Source organism: Acartia tonsa, chromosome 4 (genome assembly GCF_053477335.1).
Source record: "Acartia tonsa isolate MP-2025a chromosome 4, ASM5347733v1, whole genome shotgun sequence".
In the NCBI taxonomy this organism is placed as follows: domain Eukaryota; kingdom Metazoa; phylum Arthropoda; class Copepoda; order Calanoida; family Acartiidae; genus Acartia; species Acartia tonsa.
In genome coordinates, this window is record NC_137263.1 from 26,734,366 (window position 1) to 26,761,346 (window position 26,981).

Here is a 26,981-nt window from a genome sequence, read left to right on the forward strand (position 1 = left end):
GTGCGATTGTTTTATTTTTGCAGTTGTTTAAAAACTACTCAAGTTTTTAGAATCTTAAAGACATACCCGATAAACCTCCATAAATAACTGTCCAATACCCTTCATGGAACCTCTTTTATTTTTTTATGACAATTACGTGTTGGATTTATATACATTTCGTCATAAGTAAGATTGCCCTTATCTCTGAAAAGAAATAAGTAATACTGTTTTATTGATATTCCACAGCTTATCAGTTCTTTCAGTTTAATTTTACTGTAAATAATACGTTCTTATTATTGTTTCTAATTGAATTGCTTTTATTCCAATAAAATGTAGTTACAGGATTAAATCAAATATTTTTTTCTTTTCTACTGAACATAGATACTTCTAAAAGTTAGAGGACATTGTTATAAATCGTAACTATTTTAATGTTATCTTATTTTACGAATATTAACCATTTTTTTCAGATGAAATAAATGCCGGCCTTTTCATGGAATTCAAGAAGCGAAAGCAAAAATTTCGTTTTTCTTCTAAGAAATCTGCACGATGGTTCAAGAAACGGGTAGTTGTTTTTGGATCTGGCAACAATGGAAAAGGGGGAGAGGAGGACGGAGATGGTATACATGACACACATCAACTTGATCCTGATACTCAGGTATGGTATACATGACACTAGTATGATCCTGATACTCAGGTATGGTATACATGACACTCACTAGTATGATCTTGATACTCAGGTATGGAATACATGACACTCACTTGTATTATCCTGATACTCAGGTATGGAATACATGACACTCACTAGTATGATCCTGATACTCAGGTATGGTATACATAACACTCACTAGTATGATCCTGATACTCAGGTATGGTATACATGACACTCACTAGTATGATCTTGATACTCAGGTATGGAATACATGACACTCACTTGTATTATCCTGATACTCAGGTATGGAATACATGACACTCACTAGTATGATCCTGATACTCAGGTATGGTATACATAACACTCACTAGTATGATCTTGATACTCAGGTATGGAATACATGACACTCACTAGTATGATCCTGATACTCAGGTATGGTATACATGACACTCACTAGGATGATCCTGATACTCAGGTATGGTATACATGACACTCACTAGTATGATCCTGATACTCAGGTATGGTATACATGACACTAGTATGATCCTGATACTCAGGTATGGTATACATGACACTCACTAGTATGATCTTGATACTCAGGTATGGTATACATGACACTCACTAGTATGATCCTGATACTCAGGTATGGTATACATGACACTCACTAGGATGATCCTGATACTCAGGTATGGTATACATGACACTCACTAGGATGATCCTCCCTCCCCTTAGATTAAAAATTAGACATATTTTCGTAATTATACTAGCGGTAAATTACCTGTATTCAAATGTGTTAATTTCTAATTCCATTACATTATACTTTATGATTATTATCCTCATAATATTTTTTCATTTTATTGTATTAAATAATTTTAACCGTTATGTTTATATTTAGGTTGAATTCTGTGATAATACAATACGAAGTGCCAAGTATACAATCTTTACCTTCTGGTTCCTCAATCTATTTGAACAATTTCGTAGAGTGGCTAACTTTTATTTTCTCATTGTTGCGGTAAGATTTAAGTCAAGCCTAGGCTTTAAACAAATATTCATTATAACTTTAACTTCGGAACAACTAATTATTCAACCTCTTCATCTAACTTTAAAAATCGTTAAATAAGCTTATTTAGAAATTATGAGAATCAAGCTAAGACGATTGAATACATTATTTAATCATAACAAAATTTTGTTGAAGAAAATGCTTTTTATTCTTTGAGAGGGTTGAGGCTGTTTTCCTTTCCCCACATCAGTTTATTGTTAACAAAGCATTTTATACAGTCTGTCTACCTACAACCCTAATTTAAAACTACTTAAAAGTAAACTTTAAAACTTGTTTTGTTTTGTATAAGTCCCCATGGAGATTATGAAAATGTAATTGTTTTTTATAAAATTTTATACGATGGAGCTTATCTTTTATTTTTATTATTTATGAAAGCAAAGCTACTCTACATTTATATTATGCTGTTTGGTTTTCAATAGTTGCATTGAACCATGTGGATTAATATACTTCCCCCAAATAAATATAAAAACTAGCCCTTAATTCATATATCCTCATATTAAAATACACCTGTCGGCCTGTCTGTGTGTACCGAAGGATCTCTCTAACCGCTGAACCGATATGGTTTACCTTTTCAATGTAGCTTCTCATTCAGGGAAGTTAAAAACTATTTATGGAAGAGGATGCCACCATCCTCCTGAGAGAAATTGCCGCTAGGAAAAATACACCCACTTTTAAAATTTGTTCTTTTCTTTAACAAAAAAAATTGTAAATGGGGCGGACTTGACTTCCAACCACCTAACATAGAGAACCCTTAGAGGCCTATAAATTTAAAGAAAGCAATCAGACAAGCAAAGGGAGTTAATTAAGGGACACACACACGGATATCCTGTCACTTTATCATTTCTTCTGTTCTAAATGTTTTTAATTCTTAGGTTGTTCAATTAAGTCTTCCATCTCCCCCAGTCTCACCTTTTACCTCTGTCTTCCCATTAGGTAACAATTTTTGACAGCGAACATTTTCTACAATTAGGGTCCATCTGTCCGTACGTCAATTATATAACGGATATCTATGATAGTTAATTTATTATGATTCCTGTTTGAGTAAGGTAAAATTTGGAAAGCGTTGCAATTCTATGCTAATTCTAATTTTGGATTTTCTTACTTTTTGAATTTTGAAAATTTTAAAGTTGTTTTTATTGTCATACTTTTTTAAAATCGTGATTCTTATAACGAATAGGCACCGTGTTATCCTTTGATACATACTCACTTATTCAGATTAAATGATATTCTGGTTCATCATCAACGTTTAAAGCGTTGTTTGTACTACATGTTTTCGACGCGACGTTCGTGTATCTGTCTGATTTGTATATCTGTAATTTATATGGCATTCTTCAAGAATTTGATTTATTGCTGAAATCTAAATATTGTACATGTTTTTAACTTTAATTTTGATATTTTCAGTTTTTGTTGTGATAGTGACAATGATCAAACAGGTGGAAATATTTTGTATCTTTTTATTAGACAATGACAATTATTATAATTTCGCTTTAGAAACAAACTATATGTCTATGTAATTCTTATTAAAAGACAACAGTTAAGTGTTATCCAGTGTAAAAGTTATAATTAATTTCGAAATAGTTAAAGAGAAAAGATTGAAAACATTAATAATGCAAAAAAAATATTAAAATTTTTAGGGATATGAAGATATTTGTCGTCATCGCAGTGATAGAGAAATAAATTTAGCCCCTGTAAATCTTGTTATTGATGGAAAAGATAAAAATTCAAAAAGCAAAGATATCAAGGTAAATAAATTATCCTTATATGAATATATCAGTATAGGATGTATTTCTGTCCATGGCAAAGGATCTTGCTAACCGATATGGTTTTCCTTTGCAGTGAAGAATTCTAAACGCCCAACGTAGGTTTTTAACTATAACCTCCATCTCCCAAAAGAAATCGATTAAGTAAGCTTTCCCTTAAGTGTCACTAGAGTTATTTTTTAAAATGAATTATTATGTATAATTGGACACCACACCACTCCTCCCCTTCTAGGCTAAACCTGGGCTATCTTTTAACCCACAATTTTTCTTACACGCCACTAATTTTTATACTCTTAACGCTAGACATTTATTCATGTATATTTAGGTTGGTGACATTGTTCTAGTCAAAATGAACGAAACCTTCCCCGCTGACCTCGTAGTCCTAGCCACCTCCTCTCCATCTGGCAAGGGGTATGTCATGACCGCCAACCTGGATGGTGAAACAAATCTAAAACCGGTTTTTGCAACGAAATTGACAAAACAATGTCAGGTAAGTCAAAGATTTGATTATAAGATAAAACCAATTCCATATGAATAAAACTTATTAAATAAAAGACTAACTATTTACTTGCTTCGTACTTTTTTCGTATTTACTGTTCTGTAAAAAGAAGAGCCATTAAATATTTTTTTCCATACGACAAAGTTAATATTATCATGCCACTACGGTCTATTTAAGGGGTTTAGTGGAAATTTGGTATAGCTTTAATCAAATTTAAATATTTACACTTCTACCAGTCCGAATTAATTAAAATAAAAAGTTATGAGTAATATATAACATTAGGCAACGTTTTAAAGTTGGTCATGTATAGGTGCGTGCACAGGAATGTGATTGGGGGGTGACCAAAAAGGGGTGATTTTTAAAATATAATTTTTGTTACTACTCTGTTATTTTTAAAGATAATTGAACCAAATTTTTTCCCTGATTCAATTACTACCTTACGTAAACGATTATTGACAAATAATATGGATTTCCCGCCGAAACCGCCGACTACCGCCGAATTCCGCCGTGTTATTGCTGCCTCATTTGGCTGTTTGGATTCAATAGATAAGAGTGATCTATTTGAATAAAAATATTATAATACACCTTTTCCTACCCACTTACAACTGCATTTTAATATTTATAATAAATTTAAGAGGGATTAGGTCTTTTTAAACTTAAAGAAAATGAATATTGAGACTAGATGATTGAGCTTCCTATTAAAGATATTGATTAAATTCTTTTATAAAAGTCTATTATATGTATTTCTCTACCTGTATAGTCTACCATTATAAGTATTTAAATTTAGCACTGTCCCTCAAGGGCCTACAGGGGCCAACACCGCTACCCCCCCCCCCCTTTCTTCTGTCAAACCAGATGTTAAAATTTTACTTCTGTTTTTAAAGGTATCAGACTGAGTTTTAAAGGGAAAAGTATTCTCAAAACTGAACTAAATATTTTTTTGTATCTACGCCACCCCCCCCCCCCCCAATCCAAACAAAAATAAGATAACCATCATAAAGTTAATTTCAAACAAACTTTAATTCATTTTAGAACAGTAAAGAAAAACCGGTAGACCAAGTAAAAGACTAAAACAGTATTGGCCAGCTAAATCATAACATAGAAATGCTTTATATCTTACAACAAAAAAAAAACAGATGAAACAAACACATTTACTTTTTGAAATCTTAATGTTCTTAAGAGTTTTACAGACACAGATGAGGTGACCAAGTGAACTAAAGAGTAGATGCTCGTTGGTGAGCTTAATCATCACAAAAAATCAGCTTTCTTACAAAATAAAACTGCGTAGTTAATAAATTTTTTTCTACATATATATAATGTCTGTAAGAGAATTACCGACAGACCGACGTACCAAATAAATCTTAAACTAGATGGTTGTTTGTATACAGATATTGTTCATAAAAAGATTTTCTTTCCACCGTCTTGAGTCGTAGCAAAGAAATTCACGCTGTTTACATATCGATTCATACAGACTGACGGACTTTGCGAATTCTAAAGTAGCTGCGCTACTACAAAATTTATTTTTGTACTTTCCTTTTAAGGACTAGAGGGGAAAAACACCCTCCCTAAACACTAAAATCAAAAGAGAAATGACCTATATGCAACAAATGTTTTGTTTTTTAAAATCTGCAGGTTGCGGTTTTATTTGCGGGAACTGCGGGTAAGTCGCGGTTTTCCTTTAAAATTATTGTTCCTCAGGTCATTACTGATTGATTTTAAAAAGTTTTACTCAATTATCTTTAATAGTAATGGAATAACAGAGAAATTAAGATTGCTGTTAGGACTTGTAATTCCCCCCCCCCCTCAAATTTAGGTTTTACAGGCAATTTTCAGATTAAAAATTTTTAAAGTTGCGCTACCGACCCCACTTAACTAAAAGTTGTATTATATTCTCAAAATTTAGAATCATTTATGGTTTGGTATGGGGTCGGTAGCGCAACTAGATGTAAAATGACAAAAACTATTTTTTTTGCTCAATTTTACGGTAAAAAAATTACGAAAATTATTTCATAAATTTACTTTCAAAGCATAAAATTAACACTTTTAAGGTAAAATATATAATAAAAATGTTTTTATTTATTGATTTGGTGTATTTATTTGTAATGAATATGAACGAAATTAGTTTTTAATAGATATTTATGCAAAAAAAAATTATTTTTCATATCTAGGTAGAAAATAAAAAGTAGATTTTTGATCTTCAAAAAATATTGATTTGACCCAACTTTAAAGTAAAAAAAAACTTAGTTCCAAACGTTATTTTTTCTTTTCCTTGTCCATTATGCATGAGCTGGGGTATGTAAATCAATAATATCAAGTTAAAATAAGAAAATTTGATCATGACTTTTTTGCCAAATTTCCACCCTTAGACCGTTGTGCATGCTCCATACAAGAAATATATTCTCTAAATTCTATTGTTTTGCTCTAGTCTGGTGAGGAGATAAGTAGCTTATACGGGAAAATAGAATGTGAGAGTCCCAACCCAAATTTGAATAATTTTACTGGAAGAATTAGAATGGGAGTTGAAGTTGCAGCATTAAACCTGGAAAATCTTGTCCTCAGAGGAACTAAACTAAGGTATATATTTATATTGATTTATTGCAAATTTTTAGGAGCATGTATTGTGCATAATACATACCCCCTTTTGTAATAAATTATCTTTATGCATGCTTGAACAGTAAGATCTCATTAATTTAAAACATTTGAATGCACTAAAAAGAGAAAGCTTATGAAACACCAATTAATCATTTACCATCGATAGTATTTTAAGCTATAAAGGGGGGGGGGGTTAATGCAACCATCTCGTAATCAATGTATAAATGGCACTATGAATTCGAATTTCGATCTGAAATTTTGCATGGGTAATCCTTGGTAGGTCTTTTTTTCCCTAAATCGAACAAAAAGTTGGAAAAGTAACGGCTAACGGCTGGCAGCTCAGGCGATTTAAAGCAAAAATATGTTTTAAAAGTTGATTCCTACGTAATTTATGACAGATTTGCCCTAAAAATAGCCAAAAAAACGGCTAAACGGCTGAGCCGTTGGCCGTTACCCGTTACTTTTTCAACTTTTTGTTCGATTTAGAGAAAATAGACCTACCAAGGATTACTCATGCAAAATTTCAGATCGAAAATCTACTTCTAAGTGCCATTTATACATTGATTACGAGATGGTTGCATTAAAAAAAAAAACCTTTCAAATTAAAGTACTTTTAAACTGTGAACCAGATTAAAGCTATTTTCATCTCACTAAAAAAATCCCTATAAGCTAACAAACTAATTAAGGATTTTTAAAAAAATACATAATTGAATTTATTGATTATTTTAGAAACACAGAATATGTTTATGGTTGTGCTGTATATACAGGAAGAGACACAAAAATGTCTAAAAATTCAAAAATAACAGCGAACAAATTTTCAACAGTAGAAAAGTCTATGAATAAGGTATTTTTAGTAGAAAAAAATAAAGACTTGGCAGTCAAAGATTCTTATAAAAAGTGAAGAAAAAAAACTTTTTAAAAAGTTTTTTTAAATTATGCCACAAAGAAACGCAAATTTCGAAATTCTACATGTAACTATGCTATGTTAAAAGAGTCGATATTTCTCGATTATAAAACTTAGATACGTTTGTTTTTTATCAACTACATTCTTCGCTTTTATGGGTAAAAATAACATATAGTTTTATTTTCTTTTTGTTTTAGTTCCTGTTGTTCTTTATGGGTTTGTTGATATTTGAGATTGTATTTTCTACAACTATGAAGTATATTGTTGGCATTGACGTTCAAGGAATAATAACAAAAACTTTACCACACTTGCTAGCACAGAAAAACTATACACAACTAGTGTTTGTCAGTCAGTACGTCCAAGCTATGTTTTCATTATTTGTTGTTTTTAATTTAAAAATATAGAGACATAGACTACTTTAAAACTTCTTATATTAATGTCATATTTCATGATTTATTGACATGCAAAAGATTTCTTTACTTATCAAAATTATAATTTTCTCAATTTTCCTAATAGTAGTTATTACTGCGCTACATAACAACATAAATTTTCTTGTTCCTCCTTTATTTTGATCAATATTCTACCTTTTCCTTCTTTAAACTTTTTTTGCAAAATATTTGTTTTATTCTATCTACAAAAATCATGTTTAAAATGAAGAAAAAGTCAATTCTTATTTGATTCTTTATATTTTATTTTCTTAAATACATCTTTTTTATAAATTCAATAAATCTAGTCTTAAATATATTGAAATACCATGGTTAGATATTTTCTGTAAAGAAATATTTTGCATTAAATTGTTTTGCAAGTCTAAAAGTTACCGTAAACATTGTTGTTCTTAACCAAGGCACCGTAATTTTATAATTGTAAGATGCAAAAAATCGTATATCTTTAAAATGCTTTTTCAACATGCTCAAAATTTGAGGCAAATAATAGTATTTTACAGATAAAACATCTCTTTAAATAAATACATTTAAGAATATAAATAGAATAGATGTTAGTAGGTGTATGTTACAAGTTTTTCTTGTTATGTGAATAGAGAAATCAGATGATGCATTGAAGCACTGGTATCTGGGATCTGTACTAGAAATCACAGCACTACGGGCAAACTACCTTTACTTACATAATATACACTCTTAAAAAGTTTTTTAGAAATAAGGAAATTTTATTACATTAATTAACATTAGATAAACCTCATAAATATATTTTAACAATATTTTATAGTTTATTATAGTGAACTTTAAAAAGATTACAAAATATCAAAAGATAAGAAGATTGACTGTTTTAGTATGTAATAAGAATAAAGCCAAAAAATATGGTTTTCTATGTGAATTGATTTATAACTGTATATGGCATAACATATTTTTATTATTTATGTTATTTATGTATCTGACATCCAATCATAAGATTTATTATTCATAAGTTGTATTAACATTATTGCCTGTTTCAAATTAATTCAAGACATTTTGAAATTAGGACCAATTAGAACTCAAACTAAAACAAGCTTGTGTGTATGATCGTATTAAATAATATTGGTTTCTTGTTATATGGGGGGTGGGGGGATGTGGAGGCAGTGAGTTAAAAAAAATACCCCAAAAGTAGCAGACAAAACATTTAAATATTTATACTTATGACATTAACAATGCTAAGAAATAAATGCTAATTGATCACAGAAATATAAAAAAAATTCAGCCGTGAAAATCAAGTGCCGTTTGAACTGATGGACAAAATGAATCACAGAGCGTTTTCGTTACTAGAGAAAAAGATGAATATAAATATTTTTTACAACTGAGACATAATAATTTGATGAAAAGGCCTAGTTGATTATGATGAAAGATGGAAGCTAATCTTATTATTTCTGTATTACTAGGCTTAGTTTATCATCAGTTTTTAAGTTGAAAAAAAAAGATACTATATGAGCAGCTCAAATAATGGTTGTTTTTGGAAAATAGGTTAAACTCGCGTAGAGACATATAAGATGATAAGATGCTTTCCTGTAAAGAACAACCATATTTATATTTGGAAATCTTTTGCTTAAAAATCCTTTTAGTGTATAGGATATATAATATTTTCTCGGACAGATTATGAATAAATCTTTTATCATTAACAAAACCATAACATGCCTATTTTTTTATATTTGTACGACGAAGACTAATCAATTTACACGCTTACCCTAGTCCAAAGGTAGATTTGATTTTCAGGTCACAGAAGATTTCTTTTCCTATCTGGTTATCTATAATTATATTATTCCTATCAGGTTAATCATTTTTATTAGTAGCGTATCTACTCGACAATATTATGCCGCGGTTTTTTTGGTTTGATGCTTTGGTCTGACAATATTCATCTAAAATATAAGTACAGTTATTCATCGCATCGTATTATTTAGTTTTTAGTTATTATACATGTTTTTTTATGTTTTGCTCAGTACAGGTTCTACCTGCGGATATTAATCAGTTTGGAAGCCAGACTGGAAAATAGTTTCTTTCCTTTTTCTAGAAATATCATAAATAGATTTTTTTCCAATTTAAAAACTCATTTTAAATTTATTATCTTGAAGTAGGTATTTAGTAAATATTACATTTCACTTAAACGTCTTAGATGCAGCTTCCAGAAGTTTATATTTTACAAAAGGTTGCGCCTGAAGCCTTTGGGGACTTTTTTCATTTATATTTGGTTGATGAGTAAAGACATTTTATTTCTAGTTTGTATGTAACATTAGAGTTCCAAAAGTTTGTTGGTTCCCTGTTTCTAGTGTGGGACAAGGATTTGGTTGACCCTGTCACTCTGGAGGGACCAAAATGTAACTCCTCGGATCTCAATGAAGAGCTTGGACAGGTAAAACTTATTTGATAGCAGCCTAGGTATCCTGGGATAACAATATTGGAGATTACGGTTAATCATGCCCCTTTACCATAAATCTGGTATCTTTGAGTAAACAAGACATATGTAGTACCTTAATTATACTGTTTGTCGATTTCCCTTAAAGTGCTTAGCGAGCACAGACCTCTTCTTATTTAAAATATCTAGTTATTCGTGTGTTAATTTTTAAACAAAACATCGTACATTAACTTATTTCTAATTTATCCCTAAAAACAAAGGAGTAGCACCAACGGCTGCTTCAAACAAGTGACTTCAATTTCATAAGTGTTTGGTCATTCTTTTGCAAATATCTTCGTAATATCAAACCTATTATCGTACAAATAACCTCCCAAACCATTCACTCATACACACACTTACACACACACACTTACACACACACACACACATACTACTATCAAGCAGGGACACAGTGATAGACAATAGGCAATTATTTTAACTTGTCTCTAAAAAAATTAGCAGTAGTTTTTAAAACTCTGTTTATGTATTTGAGACATCAACGTCTAAATATCTGTAAAATACTCAAATATGCTTCATAATGATGGGAATGTTGCCATAAAATTTCGTCCTTTCTTGAATAGGAGCTGGGAAAATCACATTTCCCTAAACGTTTCTGACGGACGAACACATATGCGGACATTCAAATTATAGACTAGGTTCGGTATTAAAAAATACCAGTTTTTGAACGGTCTAGATTTATATCAACCCTGCCCTCAGGTATTATGTATAAAAAGTAATCTGCATGTTAAAGTTTTTAGATAACACTGACTTGATATCCATTGCCCAACCCCTTGACTCAAGTGCACCTTTTTCATTTTTCATCTTTTATTTGATCAGTTAGATAATATATATACTCTTTATTTAGATTGAAGTTCTATTTTCTGATAAAACTGGAACTCTAACAGAAAATATCATGATTTTCAAGGTAAAAGTTAGATTCTTGCAAAATACGAACTTTCCTAGTATTTTGATAAAAAAAACTTCTAACGCTTTTTGCAACATGCAATTATCTCACCTGATTTAGTTTTTTAACCATTTTTTCTGTTACTGTGTTAATCTCTCTCAACTATTACTTGGGGTAACCGTACAAAAATATTTTTTGTCTAAAAGTTTAAAGGGGTAGTTGCACGAAATGCATTTGAACCTTATTCAGTGAACGGCATATTTTTTCCTGGTCAAAATGGTTTAAACTACATCTATATGGCATATATTTGAAAGAAATTCAACTTTCTACCACGTAGTTTTAAAATATTAAGACTTAAAAATCTTATTTTTATGGTATATGCAATTTATACAGCTAGCTTATTTTCACACAAACAGCATGAATACTAATTTAGTAGTGATGTCTAATTGCTTGTTATTAATTGTAATATAAAGTTAAAAATGTTTGATTGCATGTTTATAACTTTTTCTTAAAATGTTTTTTTTCTGAAATGCACTTCATGCAACTATCCCTTTGATTCACTTTAAGACTTTTGGATATGGACATTTTATTTTCCTAAAGGTCAATAATATATGTTATAAAAATCATTAGGTACCTTAATTATAATTTAAATGCGTGATTTCTATATTTATTTATAATTTATATATAAAATTATTTGCCATTTCTTTTTCTTATCTAACCCCCAAAAAAATAGATTTGTTTCAAAATCTTGTTATTTTCTTTAGGATTTAGGAAAATACATTTTTACACAAACGGATTAGACCTTTTGGCAAATTATTAGTTTTTTTTAAATACTCATTTTTACAAAAAATATTATGACCAGAAAATTGCACTTATGTATGCTTTTGACGTTTTAAATTAGTTATTGATGTGATGTAAGTGTTAACCTAATTCTTATATGATGTGGTGTAATGCCAACTTTATTGTAGAGTAACAGTTTGATAGTTGATCATACTGAAGCAAATAACTTATATGTATGAAATTATAAAAAGCTAGCAGTTAATTATTCGTTAAATGAAAAAAAAACACATTGAATTATGTTCGTCATAAAATCTACAAGAGGTGTTGACTGAAGTCCACTTATTACACTGACCCACAAAAGGCAGACAAAAGTATGAATTAATTTTCAAAAACAATTAATTATGATAGCGGCAGTTCAATATCGTGTAAGCTTTTTTGTCTGTAGCGAAGGATCTAACTAACCGCTGAACCGATATGGTTATCCTTAACAGTGTAGCTTCTTATATGTCCAGGGAAGGTTTTTACTATTTTTGGGAAGGCTATCTCCACCTCCCAATAAAAAATTACGCCCCCCCCCCCCATTAAAAAAAATATATTTTTTTCTTTCTTTTTCGTTTTAAGTCTCCTTAGAATCTTCTAGGGACGTAGCCTCTAGTAGATAATACAGAAATAAATATTCCAGCCAGACGATAAACACATATTCTATTATTTTAGGAAGCATCTATACGAGGACGAAAGTACAAATATGAAGAGCTTTTACAAATTGTTGACCACAGTGATTCTTCCTTCACCCTCAACACAGAGGACTCACTTTTTGACTCTAATGGTTCGTACAGAGATCCCATGGACGAGAGTGATATTCTTCAGTTCCTTAGGTAATATGATTGTGTAGTATTAACTGTTTTCTTTGTCCTCTTCCACATTAAAAACACTTGGCTCAATTTCTAGGGTTAAACAACAAATTAAAGAGACGTGAATATTTTCTTTTTTTGTTTCTTACAACCTGCTACCCCACCCCACCCCCTCCCATTTCAACCCTTTATTTCAAATATAATTTATTGGTCTTTCTTTTAGAAGGTGGATATCTATGCTAAATGACAAAAGTCTGCGTTCGCTTATAATTAGAACCGGAGGGTCTTCTATTTTTTTATTCAGTTGTTGATTACAGCTGACTTTACAAAAAGATATTTATAATAGTATTTCAATTTAACTGTTGATATTTGTAGCGATATTTTATAAGGCCCTAATTTATACTCATACACTATTTTTCTAGAGCCATTGCATTGTGCCACACTGTCCAGGTTGGTCGAACAGCTGATCAGCCTAAACCAGAACCCATCCATGCCATGTCAAATCGTCTGGGCTTGCCCAAACCAAAATTAAAGTTTAAGACCCCATTGAGAATTGGAAAAAATAAGTCAGATACAAAACAGGAATGTTGGGTGCATTTATATTTTACAGTTATCTTGTAAATCTTAATCTACAAGTACTTTTTAAAACTTGAATATATAACTTTCATTATAATAATAATTTTAAAATTTGAGTTTTGCAAAAGAAATCACGGATCATGGAAAGAAAACGAAGTAGCGGGTTTCGTCGTATTTTCACAGCAGCTTTTCAATGATTCATTTCGGTTAGGTTAGGTAAATGTTTATTATGGCCCTCAGGGTAAGAGGGGAAAAGAAACTGTAAAAAATACGATGAAACCCGCCACTTCGTTTTCTTTCCATGATCCGAAATACCTTAAGTGTGAAGAATAAAAATAAACATGTTTTAAAAAATCTGTTTTCTTTTACAGTTTCTATATTTAACTTCTTTGTTCCTCTCTTATGCTAATTATTAAACAGTAAAATTTTTTTTTTTGCATGGTTGATATTTTGGTTATTTTGTATAATTGAAAAATCTAGTTTGTATGGACACACCTAGAAATTGACACAAAGACAAAAATAATACCATGCACCTTATAAAATGATCAAATCAGGTATCACAATTCCAGTTCATAGACATTCCTCTGGATACTGCAGTTAGCAGTAGCGGCAATCCTGCCGTTACTCCAGCCGCTACACCTTGCGGTCAGGAAAATAGTGCTTTTGAAAGTGACGAAATAGAGATCATATATAATGCTGCCAGTCCAGATGAGAAGGCTTTAGGTATTTTTTTATCAAGTAAAAACATATAATTTTTGGGAGTAAAACTTTTTTCAATCTAAACCATTTTTTGCTTGGAAGTGTCTTTAGATAGGAAGACCTGAACAGAGAAAAATACTATTTTTATTGAAAAAAAAGTTTTCGAAAGGTTTTTATTTTGATTATTTTATTCTTGATTACAAAGAAAGGCTAATTTCAACCTTTAAAAATATTTCTAGGATGCTTGGTTTTAAAATCAAAACAGAAGATAAAAGTTCTATTAGAATTCAGATTCACCCAAAATATTTTAAATACATTCGCTCATTAAAGAGGACTATCCACAAACAAGTGATTCTAAGCATCTTCTAGCATTGACCCATAGTATTTTTTTAGTGAATATACTAGGTTTTCAATATGCTTTGTTGAGTTCAATGGTCAAAATAAAAAACACTGCAGAAAAGCATCAAATGGTGTAAATTGCAAAAGTACATTAATTAAACTGTTTACAAGTTTCGAACCCTTTTTCTAAATATACATTTTTAATCACAATAATTTATTTTGTGTCAAAGCTTTTAAACAACAGTTTGAACTCATCAAAACATTCGATGATATTGCTTCAAACAATGCTTAACATTTCAAAGTTTTTGTCTTATAAAACCATTGTGAAACCTAATTTTTTAGTCGATAAAGCAAATGTTAAATATAAACCTAGTATATTCACTAAAAAAATACTAAGGGTCAATGCTGGAAGATGATTAGAATCACTTGCTCTTGTTCGTGGATAGTCCTCTTTACTTAATGGAACTATTCCATTTCATAATAATGCCTATGTCCTATTCAAAATAATATTTATATATTATTTGATATTTTATCATTAACATTAACATTATTGTTTAAGTTGAAGCTTGTCTGAAGTTTGGAGTTGGCTTTGCTGGTGAGGTGGAGGCAGACAACAAAAATTATTTTACTATTGATGAAACCAGATCAGGTTACACGATTCAAGTTTATTTTTAAAGGGATTATGTTTTAAGATACAACCAATTAAAAAATATATTTTTTGCGCCCTCAGAATGACCCAAAAATCTCTAAAATAGTGGTCTATAAAACTGTCAGTCTGTTTATCAAACTGTGTTCGAATAAGGCATATCACTGCTGTTTCATATCGGATTTGAAAATTTCTTTAGTTGAAAGTAGTTTAGGTTGTAAACTGAATGTTTACCTATAAATTAAGAAACCGTTAACGTTTTAAATTTAAAAATGGGTATTTTTCATGAAACTTTTCTTGTTTTTACTAACTTTCAGAAAAAAAAATTTAGAATTATATGAAAACAAAAGCATCAGAGATATTTAATAATAAAAAATTAGACATACATATACAGTTTTCGTATAAGAGAGTTATCCTAACTTATACAAAGGTTTCTTTTAATGAAACTTTTTATTCTTGTTTAGGTTCTCATGCAAAGCGCTATTATGAGAAGTTACAAGTATTAGAGTTTGATTCAACCAGAAAACGAATGTCTGTCATTCTACGAGATGTTGATAAAGATGAAATTATTTTGTTCACTAAAGGAGCTGAATCTAGTATTATTCCTAGGTAAATGTTTTATCCCAGTATTCATTACTATCGGATACGCCTGTATAGATGCCTTTAGGAGGCATTTGAGTGAGGTGGGATGGGGAGGGGGAGCGTATGTCGACCCGCACTTTTAATTTTAGTATAAAAAGAAAAAGTTTTTTTTTAAATTCTACGAGAATTTTTTCTGGGAGGGTTGTGGTACCCTCCTCCAAATAGTTGTAAAGCTTCCCAAGATCCATGAGAAGCTTCACTGTACATAAGAACCATATTGGTTCAGCGATTGATGAGAATATTTGCTACACACATAAACATTACTTTTGTAAAATAATTTATTATGTTCTATCCTTATCTATCTATAGTTGAGGATCCGCAGCTTAGCCGATCAGCTTAATATTTATTCGCTAATGGTTGTCTAAAGTCTGAAAATTCAACCTTAAAATATTTATATTCTCTAAATTAATCTTAATATAATTGTCCCTCATATGGTCCTAGGACAAACGCAGGAGTCCCAAACGTCGGAGTGGACAAACACAGGAGTGGACACTTAACCTAACCTAACCTATTTTAAACCATATTTTGTGTTTTTTAAATGCCTAACCCCTGCGGGGGGCTTATTTGTATATTCATAGCTTAACCTAACCTAACCTGTATAGAAATACCTACTTATATTAATATTTTAACACTTCTGCGTTTGTCCACTCCGACGTTTGGGACTCCTGCTACCTGCAACCCCTCATATTAATTCTTTATAGATGCAAAGACGGTCCTGTCCTTGAGACCAACCAACACATTGATGAATATGCCCTGGTGGGATTAAGAACTTTAGCTGTGGCCACTAGACAAATTAGTGAACAAGAATATAATATATTTAACATGAAGCTGGCTGAAGCTGCTCAATCTCTTGAATCAAGAGAAGCTAAGATTAGAGTAAGTATATGTCCATTTTAAATTTTCTGTTATGTATGTATATGTTTATATTTTTATGTAATACTAATGGGTGTCCTCTACCCCCCCCCCCCCCCTCCCCCGCCTTCTCCAGCCTCTGGGGCTATAAGTAAAAATTGGGGGAAACATAAAAACCTGGTCGTCATAAAGGTTCCCTGAAATTGAGAACTCTGTTTGTATAGTGGTACTCCTCGGTCGTAAATTTAGAAATGAAATAGCTTAAAACCATCCCGGGATCTTAATCAATCAAGTTATCTTAAGATTGAGAGCTAAATTGCTTAAGTTTTAAGCGAAATCTTAAAAAAGTACACACACAAATCTTACTTTTGTTTATTTTAGGACATCTCACTAAACATTATTCATCTACCTTTAGTAGATAGTGAGAAAATTAAGAATGTTTAACTCTATAGCCATACGGAAAGACAAACGAAGTGAGTTACAATTCGCTACTAAGAGTACAATTTCTGCTACTTATTTATTTTTTAAAGTATAATCTTTAATACTTTCCTATATCTTTAATTACCGGGTTATAAGTCAGATTGGGGAAAGTTTATCCAACTAAGTTAGACTTTCCCACTAGTTTCTTTGAGTGGATAAACAATATGGCTATCTAACTATTTAATTAGTTTTCTTTCACAAAACTCCTTTTATATTTATCTGTTGTAGTGTTGAGCTAAAGTTAGCCTTGTTTCTCGGTGCAATGTCATTATTTGTAAGGCTTGCAAAGCTTTACTTTGACTCACACTGTACATACGTTCGTCCATAATGCTATATGGTGGAAAAGAAATTTACTCGGCTCTTTTTTTATGATTCATCAGTCTAATGAGCTATAACTTCATGACTCACTTTGTCCGTCCGATGGTAAGTAACGCTATCGGTACTACTTTATTTTTCAGCGAAAAATATTAAAGGGGGGGGGCGAAAGTGACACTTTTTGAAACCAAATCTAAAAGTCAAAGGAACTCAACTAAAAAAAGAGTTACAGGTCTGACATTTTGCATGGCAGTTGCTTTATAGGGGTACAATATGGAACTGTGAAGAAACGGCGGCGCAACCGCCAAAACCGCCGAGAAAAGGCAACAAAAATTACGGCGGGAAACGGCGGTTTTCGGCGGTTGCGCCGCCGTTTCTTCACAGTTCCATATTGTACCCCTATAAAGCAACTGCCATGCAAAATCTCAGACCTGTAACCCTTTTTTTAGTTAAGTTCCTTTGTTGACTCTTAGTTTTGGTTTCAAAAAGTGTCACTTTCGCCCCCCCCCCCTTTAATGTAGACTGATTTTTTTGGTAATGCTCCCTCAGACAAATAGGCATCTGCTTCATAACTCAGTTGGCCAATCCTTTGCCATTTAAAATGCTAAGAGCGAGCTATGAGTTATATTTAATATTTCGGCCGCTATTTAATTAGACTATTAATTTTTTTTTAATATTCTCTTGTTCCATTAAATTCTACTTAAATACTTTCAACTCGATAATTTATGCTTTGTTACTCATGATTGTTAAGTTCTTGTTAGCTTCTATATGCACTGCAGTTACAAAGATAATTATGTACAAAAAGTACATGTACTTGGGTTAGAAGCGTAGATTTCCAAAATTATAGACATGTCTCCCTTAATTTTTAGGTTGTAATAATTGCATGCACATTTTCGGCAGAAGAGTGGCTTGTCAAGAAATAATATTTTTGCCTTGATCTTTTCGCCAATTAACCATTTTCTTTATTGTTTAATACAAATAAAGCATAATAATGTACAATTAAAATTATAAATAATTTTAACTGATTTTTTTAATAAAAAAAAGTTTCTAGTGTTTTTTGACTTTTTAACACAGCTCTATTTATAGACCTTATTGTGTTTAAAAAATAAATGCTACTTGTTTTTAGGAGGTGTATGATGTTATTGAGAATGAAATGGTTCTTCTAGGTCAACAAATTAACATCAAAGATTTTGCTAATTTTAGATTTTTAAATAATTTTAGATTTAAAATAAAAGTTCAAAACGAAATAAATTAGAGTAAAGAATATAAAGGAAATCCTATTAGTAATTAGTAAGCACAAGAATGACTCGGATTTTTAAAAAAATGTGAAATTTTAATTTGTGGTTAATAGGGGCAACAGCTGTGGAAGATAAACTTCAGGATGGAGTCAAAGATACATTAGGTCAGTTTTTTTCTTTGTGTCCTTAGTTGGGTTAATCTACCCTCACCAAAAATAGTTAAAACTTACCCAGGAGCCTCCTGAAAAGGTTCTGTAAACAAGATATTATAGTTCATACAGACAGACATTTTACTAACTCATTGATAAGGCGAAGTCATTATTTTCTATTTTGAATCCTAAACACTAAAGAAATATATCTCTAAAAGCTTATTTATATTTAGAGAAAATGTCTGCAGCTGGTATTTTAGTTTGGATTCTAACAGGTAATTATTCAAAATATGTTTTTTAACACTGAAAAAAAGGGAACAAAAAGGGTTTAGTATTTTTTTAAGGGAAAATAAGAGCGTTGTAGACAAAAGACTGATAGAAAGACATTATTAACTTTAATAGTAGCTTTGATACTTTAATTCTTATACTGAAACATGTATAACCAATGTATGTTGACAAACCATTTTTTGATCAGGTGCAGTTCACGGCTGAACATATATCTATTATGTTAAAACAAGTTAACTGACATAAGAAGGCCTAAAACAATCTGCAATATCCATTACTTAATAATTCACAATTATTTCGCAGCTAACATAAATGACTTCTTACGCCGTCTATAACGATATGCGAGCAAAACGTGTACGTTCAGCTGTTCGGCAGCTAAATAATCGATCCTGGTAACATTTTACCGTGAACTGCACAAGATTCATTTTTTTAACTTTAGGAGATAAAAAGGAGACAGCAGTGAATATATCATATTCTTGTGGACACCTACAACCTCGTCACAGACTTCTAGATCTTACTGGTCAAACCAGGTAAAATTAGACATCTTTTTTGTATTATATTGATTTTGGACATTAACTTTGTGAGATAATTAAAATACTTTTTGTGATTTTACCTAAAATTAAAAACATATAATCAAGATTTTTTTATCTAGTATGAGTATAAAGTCAACAATGGAGCTATTTATATCTAAGCTGGCAGAACCAACGAATGAAGATTTTGGTCTGATTGTGGACGGACAAGCTTTGGCTATAATACTGGCAGATCAAGAGTATAAAAATATATTTTTTGAGGTAAATTTCAGTTTCACCTCACATCTATATATCTCTGTTTGTCCAATATTCACTTAGTTGGGTAATTTGACTACATCTTTTTGTTAATTGACGGATAAAAATTGATTTTTAAAATACTTCAAGAGCCCTGAACATAAATTGCTTTTAAATGTTCCCTTTTTTAAAGTTTTCGTTTCAATTTTGATCATTCTATTTGTAATTGCTGTTCTATTTATGTCTCAAGTTTACTGTACGACCAAATTTTATTGTCCCATAGATAAAGCTACAAAAGGAAGAATTTCAAGCGCAAGATTTGGAGAAAAAATTAATTTATCATCAATTATACTATCCCTGAGTTAGCCTTTATATTCATTGTATGTATAGTATATCTAATTTGCAAATATTTATTATCAAAAATACCTTAGTTACAAAACTTAATTTACTTCATAAAAAAAATATTTCTTTTTATCATACTCGCCCACGCTAGAGTTGGACTGATAATAAAGGGGGGGAGGGGGGTGTTTAATGCAATCATCTCGTAATCAATGTATAAATGGCACTTAGAAATTTTGACCTTAAATTTTACATGAGTAATCCTTGATAGGTCTATTTTCCCTAAATCGAACAAAAAGTTGGAAAAATAACGGCTAACAGCTCAGCCGTTTAGCCTTTTTTTGCTATTTTTAGGGCAAATCTGTCATAAATTACGTAGAAATCAACTTTTTAAAATATATTTTTGCTTTAAATCATGTGAAATGATACAAAAAAAAACATTTTTTTTAATTTCTAGTACCAGCAACTACCGGCTAGAATCGTTTGAAAACGTTTTGGAGCAGCAAAGAGAATTATGTGGAGATAGGTTTCGTGATGGATTTGCATTGATAATACCAAAAAATGGCTAAACGGCTGAGCCGCCAGCCATTAGCCGTTACTTTTTCAACTTTTTGTTCGATTTAGGGAAAATAGACCTACAAAGAATTACTCATGCAAAATTTCAGATCGAAATTCAAATTCTAATTGCGATTTATACATTGATTACGAGATGGTTGCAATACCCCCCCCCCTCTGTTTTATAAGACCCAGAATCTTAGAGGATCTAACTCACCCCATCCCCTTTGTTACCAACTCTGAATTGATGCTAATTTTCCCTGGACATTGTAAAGCGATCGGTCAAGTCGGTTACAAGATCTCAGTGAACATGACCTGAAAATCTGTTACTGTATTAAACATTAGTGTATATAATACATTTTTAATTTAGATTTCCATGAAATGTGAGTCTGTCATTTGCTGCAGGTAAAACAATCTTAATAAATGCATACAAGTTAAGGGGGGGGGGTATTATGTACATAGACATTTTTTTTTGTTTTGGGGGTGGGGTTAAAATGGCACCCGTGGCGGGCGTGGAGTAATCATTTTGGTGGTAAGATGGTAAATCTTAAGAGGGGGAGGGATAAAATCTTATACCACCCCCCCCCCCTCCCCCGTCCTTAGACGTCTTTTATATATTTTAATCATTTCAATCACTGAAAGGAATCACGTACTTGAAACTTGACAAACAAACTGACCAAGCTATATTTGCTTGATTCACTTCACTAAAAGATGCGATTGATAATGAAGATATTTGTCTTTGAAATATATTTCGTTATAAAGCAGCAGTAGTTACTAATTTGTAAATGTTATTGTTGAGATAGATTTATAACTGTTAAAAGTGCTTGACAAACAAGGCCGTTTCTTGTCCTTGTATCTAAACAAATTTATAAAAGGTTCATGCTTAAAAATAGGTAGACACACAGTCAGTCAGATAGTTACACTACACACCTTTTTATACATGGATAAAATTTTAAAAGATTATTGACTATTGTTGTAGGATGTCCCCATTACAAAAGAGTGAAGTAGTTAGCATGGTAAAGAATTCCAAACTTGCTCCAACCACCGCTGCCATTGGGGATGGTGGCAATGATGTCGCAATGATCCAGGTATTAAAGCATCAATATAATGTAAGCAAAGGTATATCAGCCTGTAAGGGGAGAAACTAAATGGAAATATTCTCTAATCGGTAAGCCATTTCCGATATTTTTTCTTTTTTGCTACTATATATTATGAAATAAAGGAAGGCCAGTGTTATAATGGGCTTTGATTGCAAATGATTAAAATTGGCGATATGAAAAAAAAATATTTTCTTTTAATTTTGTAGGAGGCTCATGTTGGACTGGGCATTATGGGGAAGGAGGGAAGAGCGGCGGTCAGAGCGGCCGACTTTGCTTTTCCAAAGTTTAAACATCTACAGAAAGTAAGTAATTTAATCAGAAAGAAAATGATTATTTAATTATTTCAACTTTGGATTTTTTAATGGCTTATTATGTGCTTTTTCTGTTAGTATAATGTAAATTATCATATATCTATCAAATTATTTTTGACTAGCGGCTACTAGCGCTACAAACAACTATGTACTTATTATATTTTTATTATTAGGTGGTTCTGGTTCACGGACATTGGTATTACTACAGAGTTTCACTTTTAGTTCAGTATTTTTTCTATAAGGTTAGTCTTTTCAAGTTGTTATATTCACAGCAAAGCTAAATAAAATATAGTTCTTACTTATTGGTGTTTAGTAGTGACATTTGGTTCTTAAGTCATTTTTAGAAATAATGGATAATGGTTTACATATTATAATCACTTTTGATTTATTATTAAAATTAAGAACATTAATTTTAAGGTAAGTATAGTTCTATTATAAAATAAAATAAAAACCTTAACTAATAGCTATTTTGTGTAAAGGGCTCAGACCCATGCGGGTACATTTCCACGTCATATTTTAGGGATAGGTAGCTGATGCGGGTTGCAGCTTCAGATTTTTATATTCAGGTCGGTAGAAATTATGCTTGGGCTGCGTATAACTGAAAATGCTGACTGCGGCTCCTGATTTATGAATTAAAAATATAATTCTTTATTTTTTCAGAACGTGGCATGTTTCAGTTGTCAACAGTACTACGCCATATTCAACAGTTTCTCAACACAAACTGTTTTTGATAGCTTGAGCTTAACACTGTATAATATTTGCTACACTTCTCTTCCTATATTTCTCTTCTCCCTTATGGAACAGGTTAGTTCACAATTTAGAAAAAATATGGGAGGGAGATTGTAAAAAAGATTTATGCTACTGTAACAATTGAAAAACGACCTATATAGAATTGTGTTACTACGCATATTATTTTTAGTTTTTTTTTTTAGTGATTTTAAATTTTGAAACATAGCATACTTGCCTTTTTCATTGAAATTTTATTTTATTAAATAGAAATTTATTTAACCTGAATATTTCGCACTAACTCTATTTTTAATTACAGAACATTGACAAGGCAAGATTGTTGGAGAATCCAAGTTTTTATCGCAGACATTTCAGGTATTTCTTATTTAACACATTCTTTACAAAACTCGCCAAATACTGCAAAACATTGTTAATATTACATGAACATTTTTGTTCAATACTGGTCCTAAATATCTTCCTATAAAAGAACCAAATTATTTTCATAAAGAATAGTTGGTAGATTCTTCATAGACTACGAGTAAACCACAAAATATTTTTTTTTTGTAAACGTGTTAATAGTTTTTGTGGAAGCTGTAATCAACATGCTAAACTTACATTAACTAACCCAAACTAACAGAAGCATCAATTCTCCTTTTTTAATAAGGAAAAAGACGTTCATTTTCTATTATCCAGCTCACACATCGAATTAAATAACGCTTTAATTTGAAAATAAGATAGAAACTAATTCATTTGTTAGTTATTATGTAAGTTACAAAAATATATGAATTTTTACATAATAATGCATATATATTAATTAAATCCTAGTCTTTTGATTTTCTTTTAAAAACAGTTATATAAAAATATTCTATCAAAGATTGAATTAAATTTGTGCGAGTTTGTGTATAAAGCAAATCTGCCAAAGAAAGATAAAGTTTAACCCATCAAATTCCTTTTTTATGCTCTTAAATTTAAAAAGAGGACTATCCACGAACTAGAGCAAGTGATTCTAAGCATCTTTCAGCATTGACCCATAGTATTTTTTTAGTAAATATACTAGGTTTATGTTTAATAATTGCTTTATCGACAAAAAAGTTAGGTTTCATCATGGTTTTATTTGAAAAAAAAAACTTTGAAATGTTAAGCATTGTTTGGTGCAATATCATCGAATGTTTTAATGAGTTCAAACTGTTGTTTAAAAGCTTTGACACAAAATTATATCAGTGTGATTAAAAATGTATATTTAGAAAAAGGGTTGGTAACTTGTCAACAGTTGAATGAATGTACTTTTGCAATTTACAACATTTGATGCTTTTCTGCAGTGTTATTTTATTTTGTACTTTGAACTCAACAAAGTATTTGATGATATTGCTTTAAAAATTGCTTTACATTTCAAAGTTTTTTTCATATAAAACCATGGTGAAACCTAACTTTTTAGTCGATAAAGCAAATATTAAACAGAAACCTAGTATATTCACTAAAAAATACTATGGGTCAATGCTGGAAGATGCTTAGAATCACTTGCTCTAGTTCGTGGATGATTGTAAACAATAAGACTTGAGCAGAGTGTTAATTTGAAAATGTACTGGTAATGCAATTATTTTAGTATTAAATGCACAGAAACTATCATATTTTTAAAAGGCCTCGCTATTTTTAGGAATTATAGTCCTTGTTTATTCTATATTAATATTTAATTTGTAAGCAACAAAACTAAAATTATTTTAAACATGTCTTACAGTTCGGCTGTCATTGAAAGATTTTTTGACCTTAAAATATAAAAAGACGGGAATAATTGTTGAGATTCCTTTTTTTTGGTGTTTCAATGAAACTTGGAATTACAGGATCTCAACATTTTTTATCTTAACTGTTGTTTTTCATCATAATATTTTTAGCTTTTTATTGTGCACTGCATATCTTATGTAAATGATTGACATTGTTTAGAAACAAGCTGCTCAGTTGGAGAGAATTCTTCCTCTGGTTTTCTCAGGTAATTTTTAGATAGGGAGAGGACAATGCTAGATAAATTAATCTACAACCCAATTCTTCTATTTACTAAAATTATGATTTTACTCTTGATAATAGTATAGAAGATTTTTTTGTGCTCTTCTATCCCTGAAATCTTGGGTAATAGTTGTAATACAATTAGTACTTGTTTTATTTTTGTTTTGCTTTTTTAATACATTTTCCAGAGTACAGTACACTTATAAATAAGGTTGAACAAAGACTTACATATATTTACTAGGTATAATAAATACTATTTATTAATCTTAATAAGAAGACAATATCTACTTTGTATTAAATTTCTATTTTACTTGTATTAAATTTCACTTTGCTAAAAGTAATTTGTATTTTTCTAATGATCATAATTGCTTCTCTTGGCCACATAAAAAATCTTTAATAAAGGGAACTATCCACGAACGGGAGCTAATGATTCTAAGCACCTTCCAGCATTGATCCATAGTATTTTTTTAGTAAATATAATAGGTTTATGTTTAATACTTGGCTTTTCGACTAAAAGTTAAGTTTCATCATTGTTTTATATGAAATAAACTTTGAAATGTAAAGCATTTTTTGATGCAATATCGACAAACGCTTTGTTGAGTTCAAAGGACAAAATAAAAAAACACGGCAGAAAATAATCAAAATTGTTCTAAATTGCAAAAGTACATTAATTAAACTGTTTACAATATTACAAGATACCAACACTTTATTTAAATATACATTTTTAAAGAAAATAATTTACTTTTAGATTAAGGTTTTAAACAACAGTTTGAACTCTTCAAAACATTTGATGATATTGCACTAAATAATGTTTAACATTTCAAAGTTTTTTTCACATATAACCATGGTGAAACCTACCTTTTTAGTCGATAAACCAAATATTAAACATAACCCTAAAATATTCACTAAAAACATACTATGGATCAATGCTGGAAGGTGCTTAGAATCACTTGCTCTCGTTCGTGTATAGTCCCCTTTTAATCATAAAAATATTATTTTTAATAAATTATGAAATGTTTTTATTAGGCTCTATGGCACAGTCTGGTTTTCTTCTTTGGGTGGATGCTTTTCTGGTCAGATCTTCAGTATGGTAAGAATTTATATTAATAATAATTAATTAAGTTTTCTTTCTGTGAAGATATTGGAAACATCATGGCCGTGTTTCAGAGATTTAAGGCAAGAAAAAGATATAGACAACAAGCGAAATTAATCTAAAATAATATTTGGGGGCAGATTTGGGGACGTCCCCCCCCCCTCCCTCAAAAAAATCAGCTGAAATTACCAAACATTTTTTCTAAATTAAATGCTTAGCTCAGATTGGGTGATTGACAGTTATGTAAATGTGTAGTGTAAATATTATTAACACGCTATAACTACTTTTGAGAGAATGAGAAAATTAATAAAATTATGGATAAAATTTGCAGTCTCTTTTTTTAATGAAATATCATTTCAAATTTGAAGCAATTTAGATTGTTGAATTGTTTAAATCGGACAACAAACTAGAATTTTCGTATGCTACTTAGAAAATAGAAATTAAAGATATTCTTATTAGGTACTAAATTATTGTTATTATTTTAGGTGGGCTGAATTATACGCTAGGAGTAAATCTTGATTTGGTTAGTTTTGGTACAGCCATGTATGCTTCAATTGTTACTTTAGTCAATCTCAGGTAATCATTAATGGATTACCGCGACCTTGGATCAACATGTAGCGCATCCGCTCGTCTTCGGTGAGGTGACAGGTTCGGATCTCGGCCCGATACCGCGTCATAACTAAAGACGTTAAAAATGGTCCTTACTGCTGCTGTGTCAGGTGCGCGACATAAATAGAGTAGGGTAAATGCATTGGCCATAAACAGTTGCAACTACTTACCATGCAAAGTTAGGACTTAGACAAAGGTCGTGCAATCAAAAGGTTTGTTGTCTGTTGGGTGTTACATAACCTAATATCCACCAGTGGGCTTTAGTGTATTGCATCCAATTACAAGCGAATGATGCCCTTGGATTCTCTGAAGGATCACTTGAATGATGGCTAATAGATTCTACACAAAGAGTGACAGGATTCATCTGAAGATCTCGTAAAGCAAGTATCTTGTTGGTTAATAGTATTGGAAAG

The 26,981-nt window shown here is 30.9% G+C and overlaps 1 protein-coding gene across 1 annotated transcript in view; it reads left to right on the forward strand.

Annotated features, from left to right (window-relative positions):
- Positions 1–449: 449 nt before the first annotated feature.
- LOC145315411 (phospholipid-transporting ATPase IH-like) overlaps positions 450–26,981 on the forward strand; it is a 40,013-nt gene continuing 13,481 nt past the window's right edge. Inside the window, exons 1-33 of the mRNA XM_080155393.1 lie at positions 450–634; positions 1,524–1,640; positions 2,561–2,621; positions 3,090–3,121; positions 3,323–3,430; positions 3,774–3,938; positions 6,373–6,521; positions 7,269–7,383; positions 7,641–7,723; positions 8,478–8,562; positions 9,618–9,697; positions 10,143–10,275; positions 11,183–11,242; positions 12,716–12,876; positions 13,275–13,431; positions 13,980–14,151; positions 15,026–15,115; positions 15,577–15,721; positions 16,456–16,630; positions 18,528–18,567; positions 18,753–18,803; positions 19,022–19,063; positions 19,513–19,603; positions 19,726–19,864; positions 21,102–21,136; positions 21,711–21,819; positions 22,038–22,133; positions 22,316–22,384; positions 22,803–22,946; positions 23,188–23,243; positions 24,807–24,852; positions 25,893–25,956; positions 26,445–26,535. Of these exons, the coding sequence (XP_080011519.1) occupies positions 470–634; positions 1,524–1,640; positions 2,561–2,621; positions 3,090–3,121; positions 3,323–3,430; positions 3,774–3,938; positions 6,373–6,521; positions 7,269–7,383; positions 7,641–7,723; positions 8,478–8,562; positions 9,618–9,697; positions 10,143–10,275; positions 11,183–11,242; positions 12,716–12,876; positions 13,275–13,431; positions 13,980–14,151; positions 15,026–15,115; positions 15,577–15,721; positions 16,456–16,630; positions 18,528–18,567; positions 18,753–18,803; positions 19,022–19,063; positions 19,513–19,603; positions 19,726–19,864; positions 21,102–21,136; positions 21,711–21,819; positions 22,038–22,133; positions 22,316–22,384; positions 22,803–22,946; positions 23,188–23,243; positions 24,807–24,852; positions 25,893–25,956; positions 26,445–26,535 (3,326 nt within the window). The 5' untranslated portion in view covers positions 450–469. The remainder of the gene's footprint in view (positions 635–1,523; positions 1,641–2,560; positions 2,622–3,089; positions 3,122–3,322; positions 3,431–3,773; positions 3,939–6,372; positions 6,522–7,268; positions 7,384–7,640; positions 7,724–8,477; positions 8,563–9,617; positions 9,698–10,142; positions 10,276–11,182; positions 11,243–12,715; positions 12,877–13,274; positions 13,432–13,979; positions 14,152–15,025; positions 15,116–15,576; positions 15,722–16,455; positions 16,631–18,527; positions 18,568–18,752; positions 18,804–19,021; positions 19,064–19,512; positions 19,604–19,725; positions 19,865–21,101; positions 21,137–21,710; positions 21,820–22,037; positions 22,134–22,315; positions 22,385–22,802; positions 22,947–23,187; positions 23,244–24,806; positions 24,853–25,892; positions 25,957–26,444; positions 26,536–26,981) is intronic.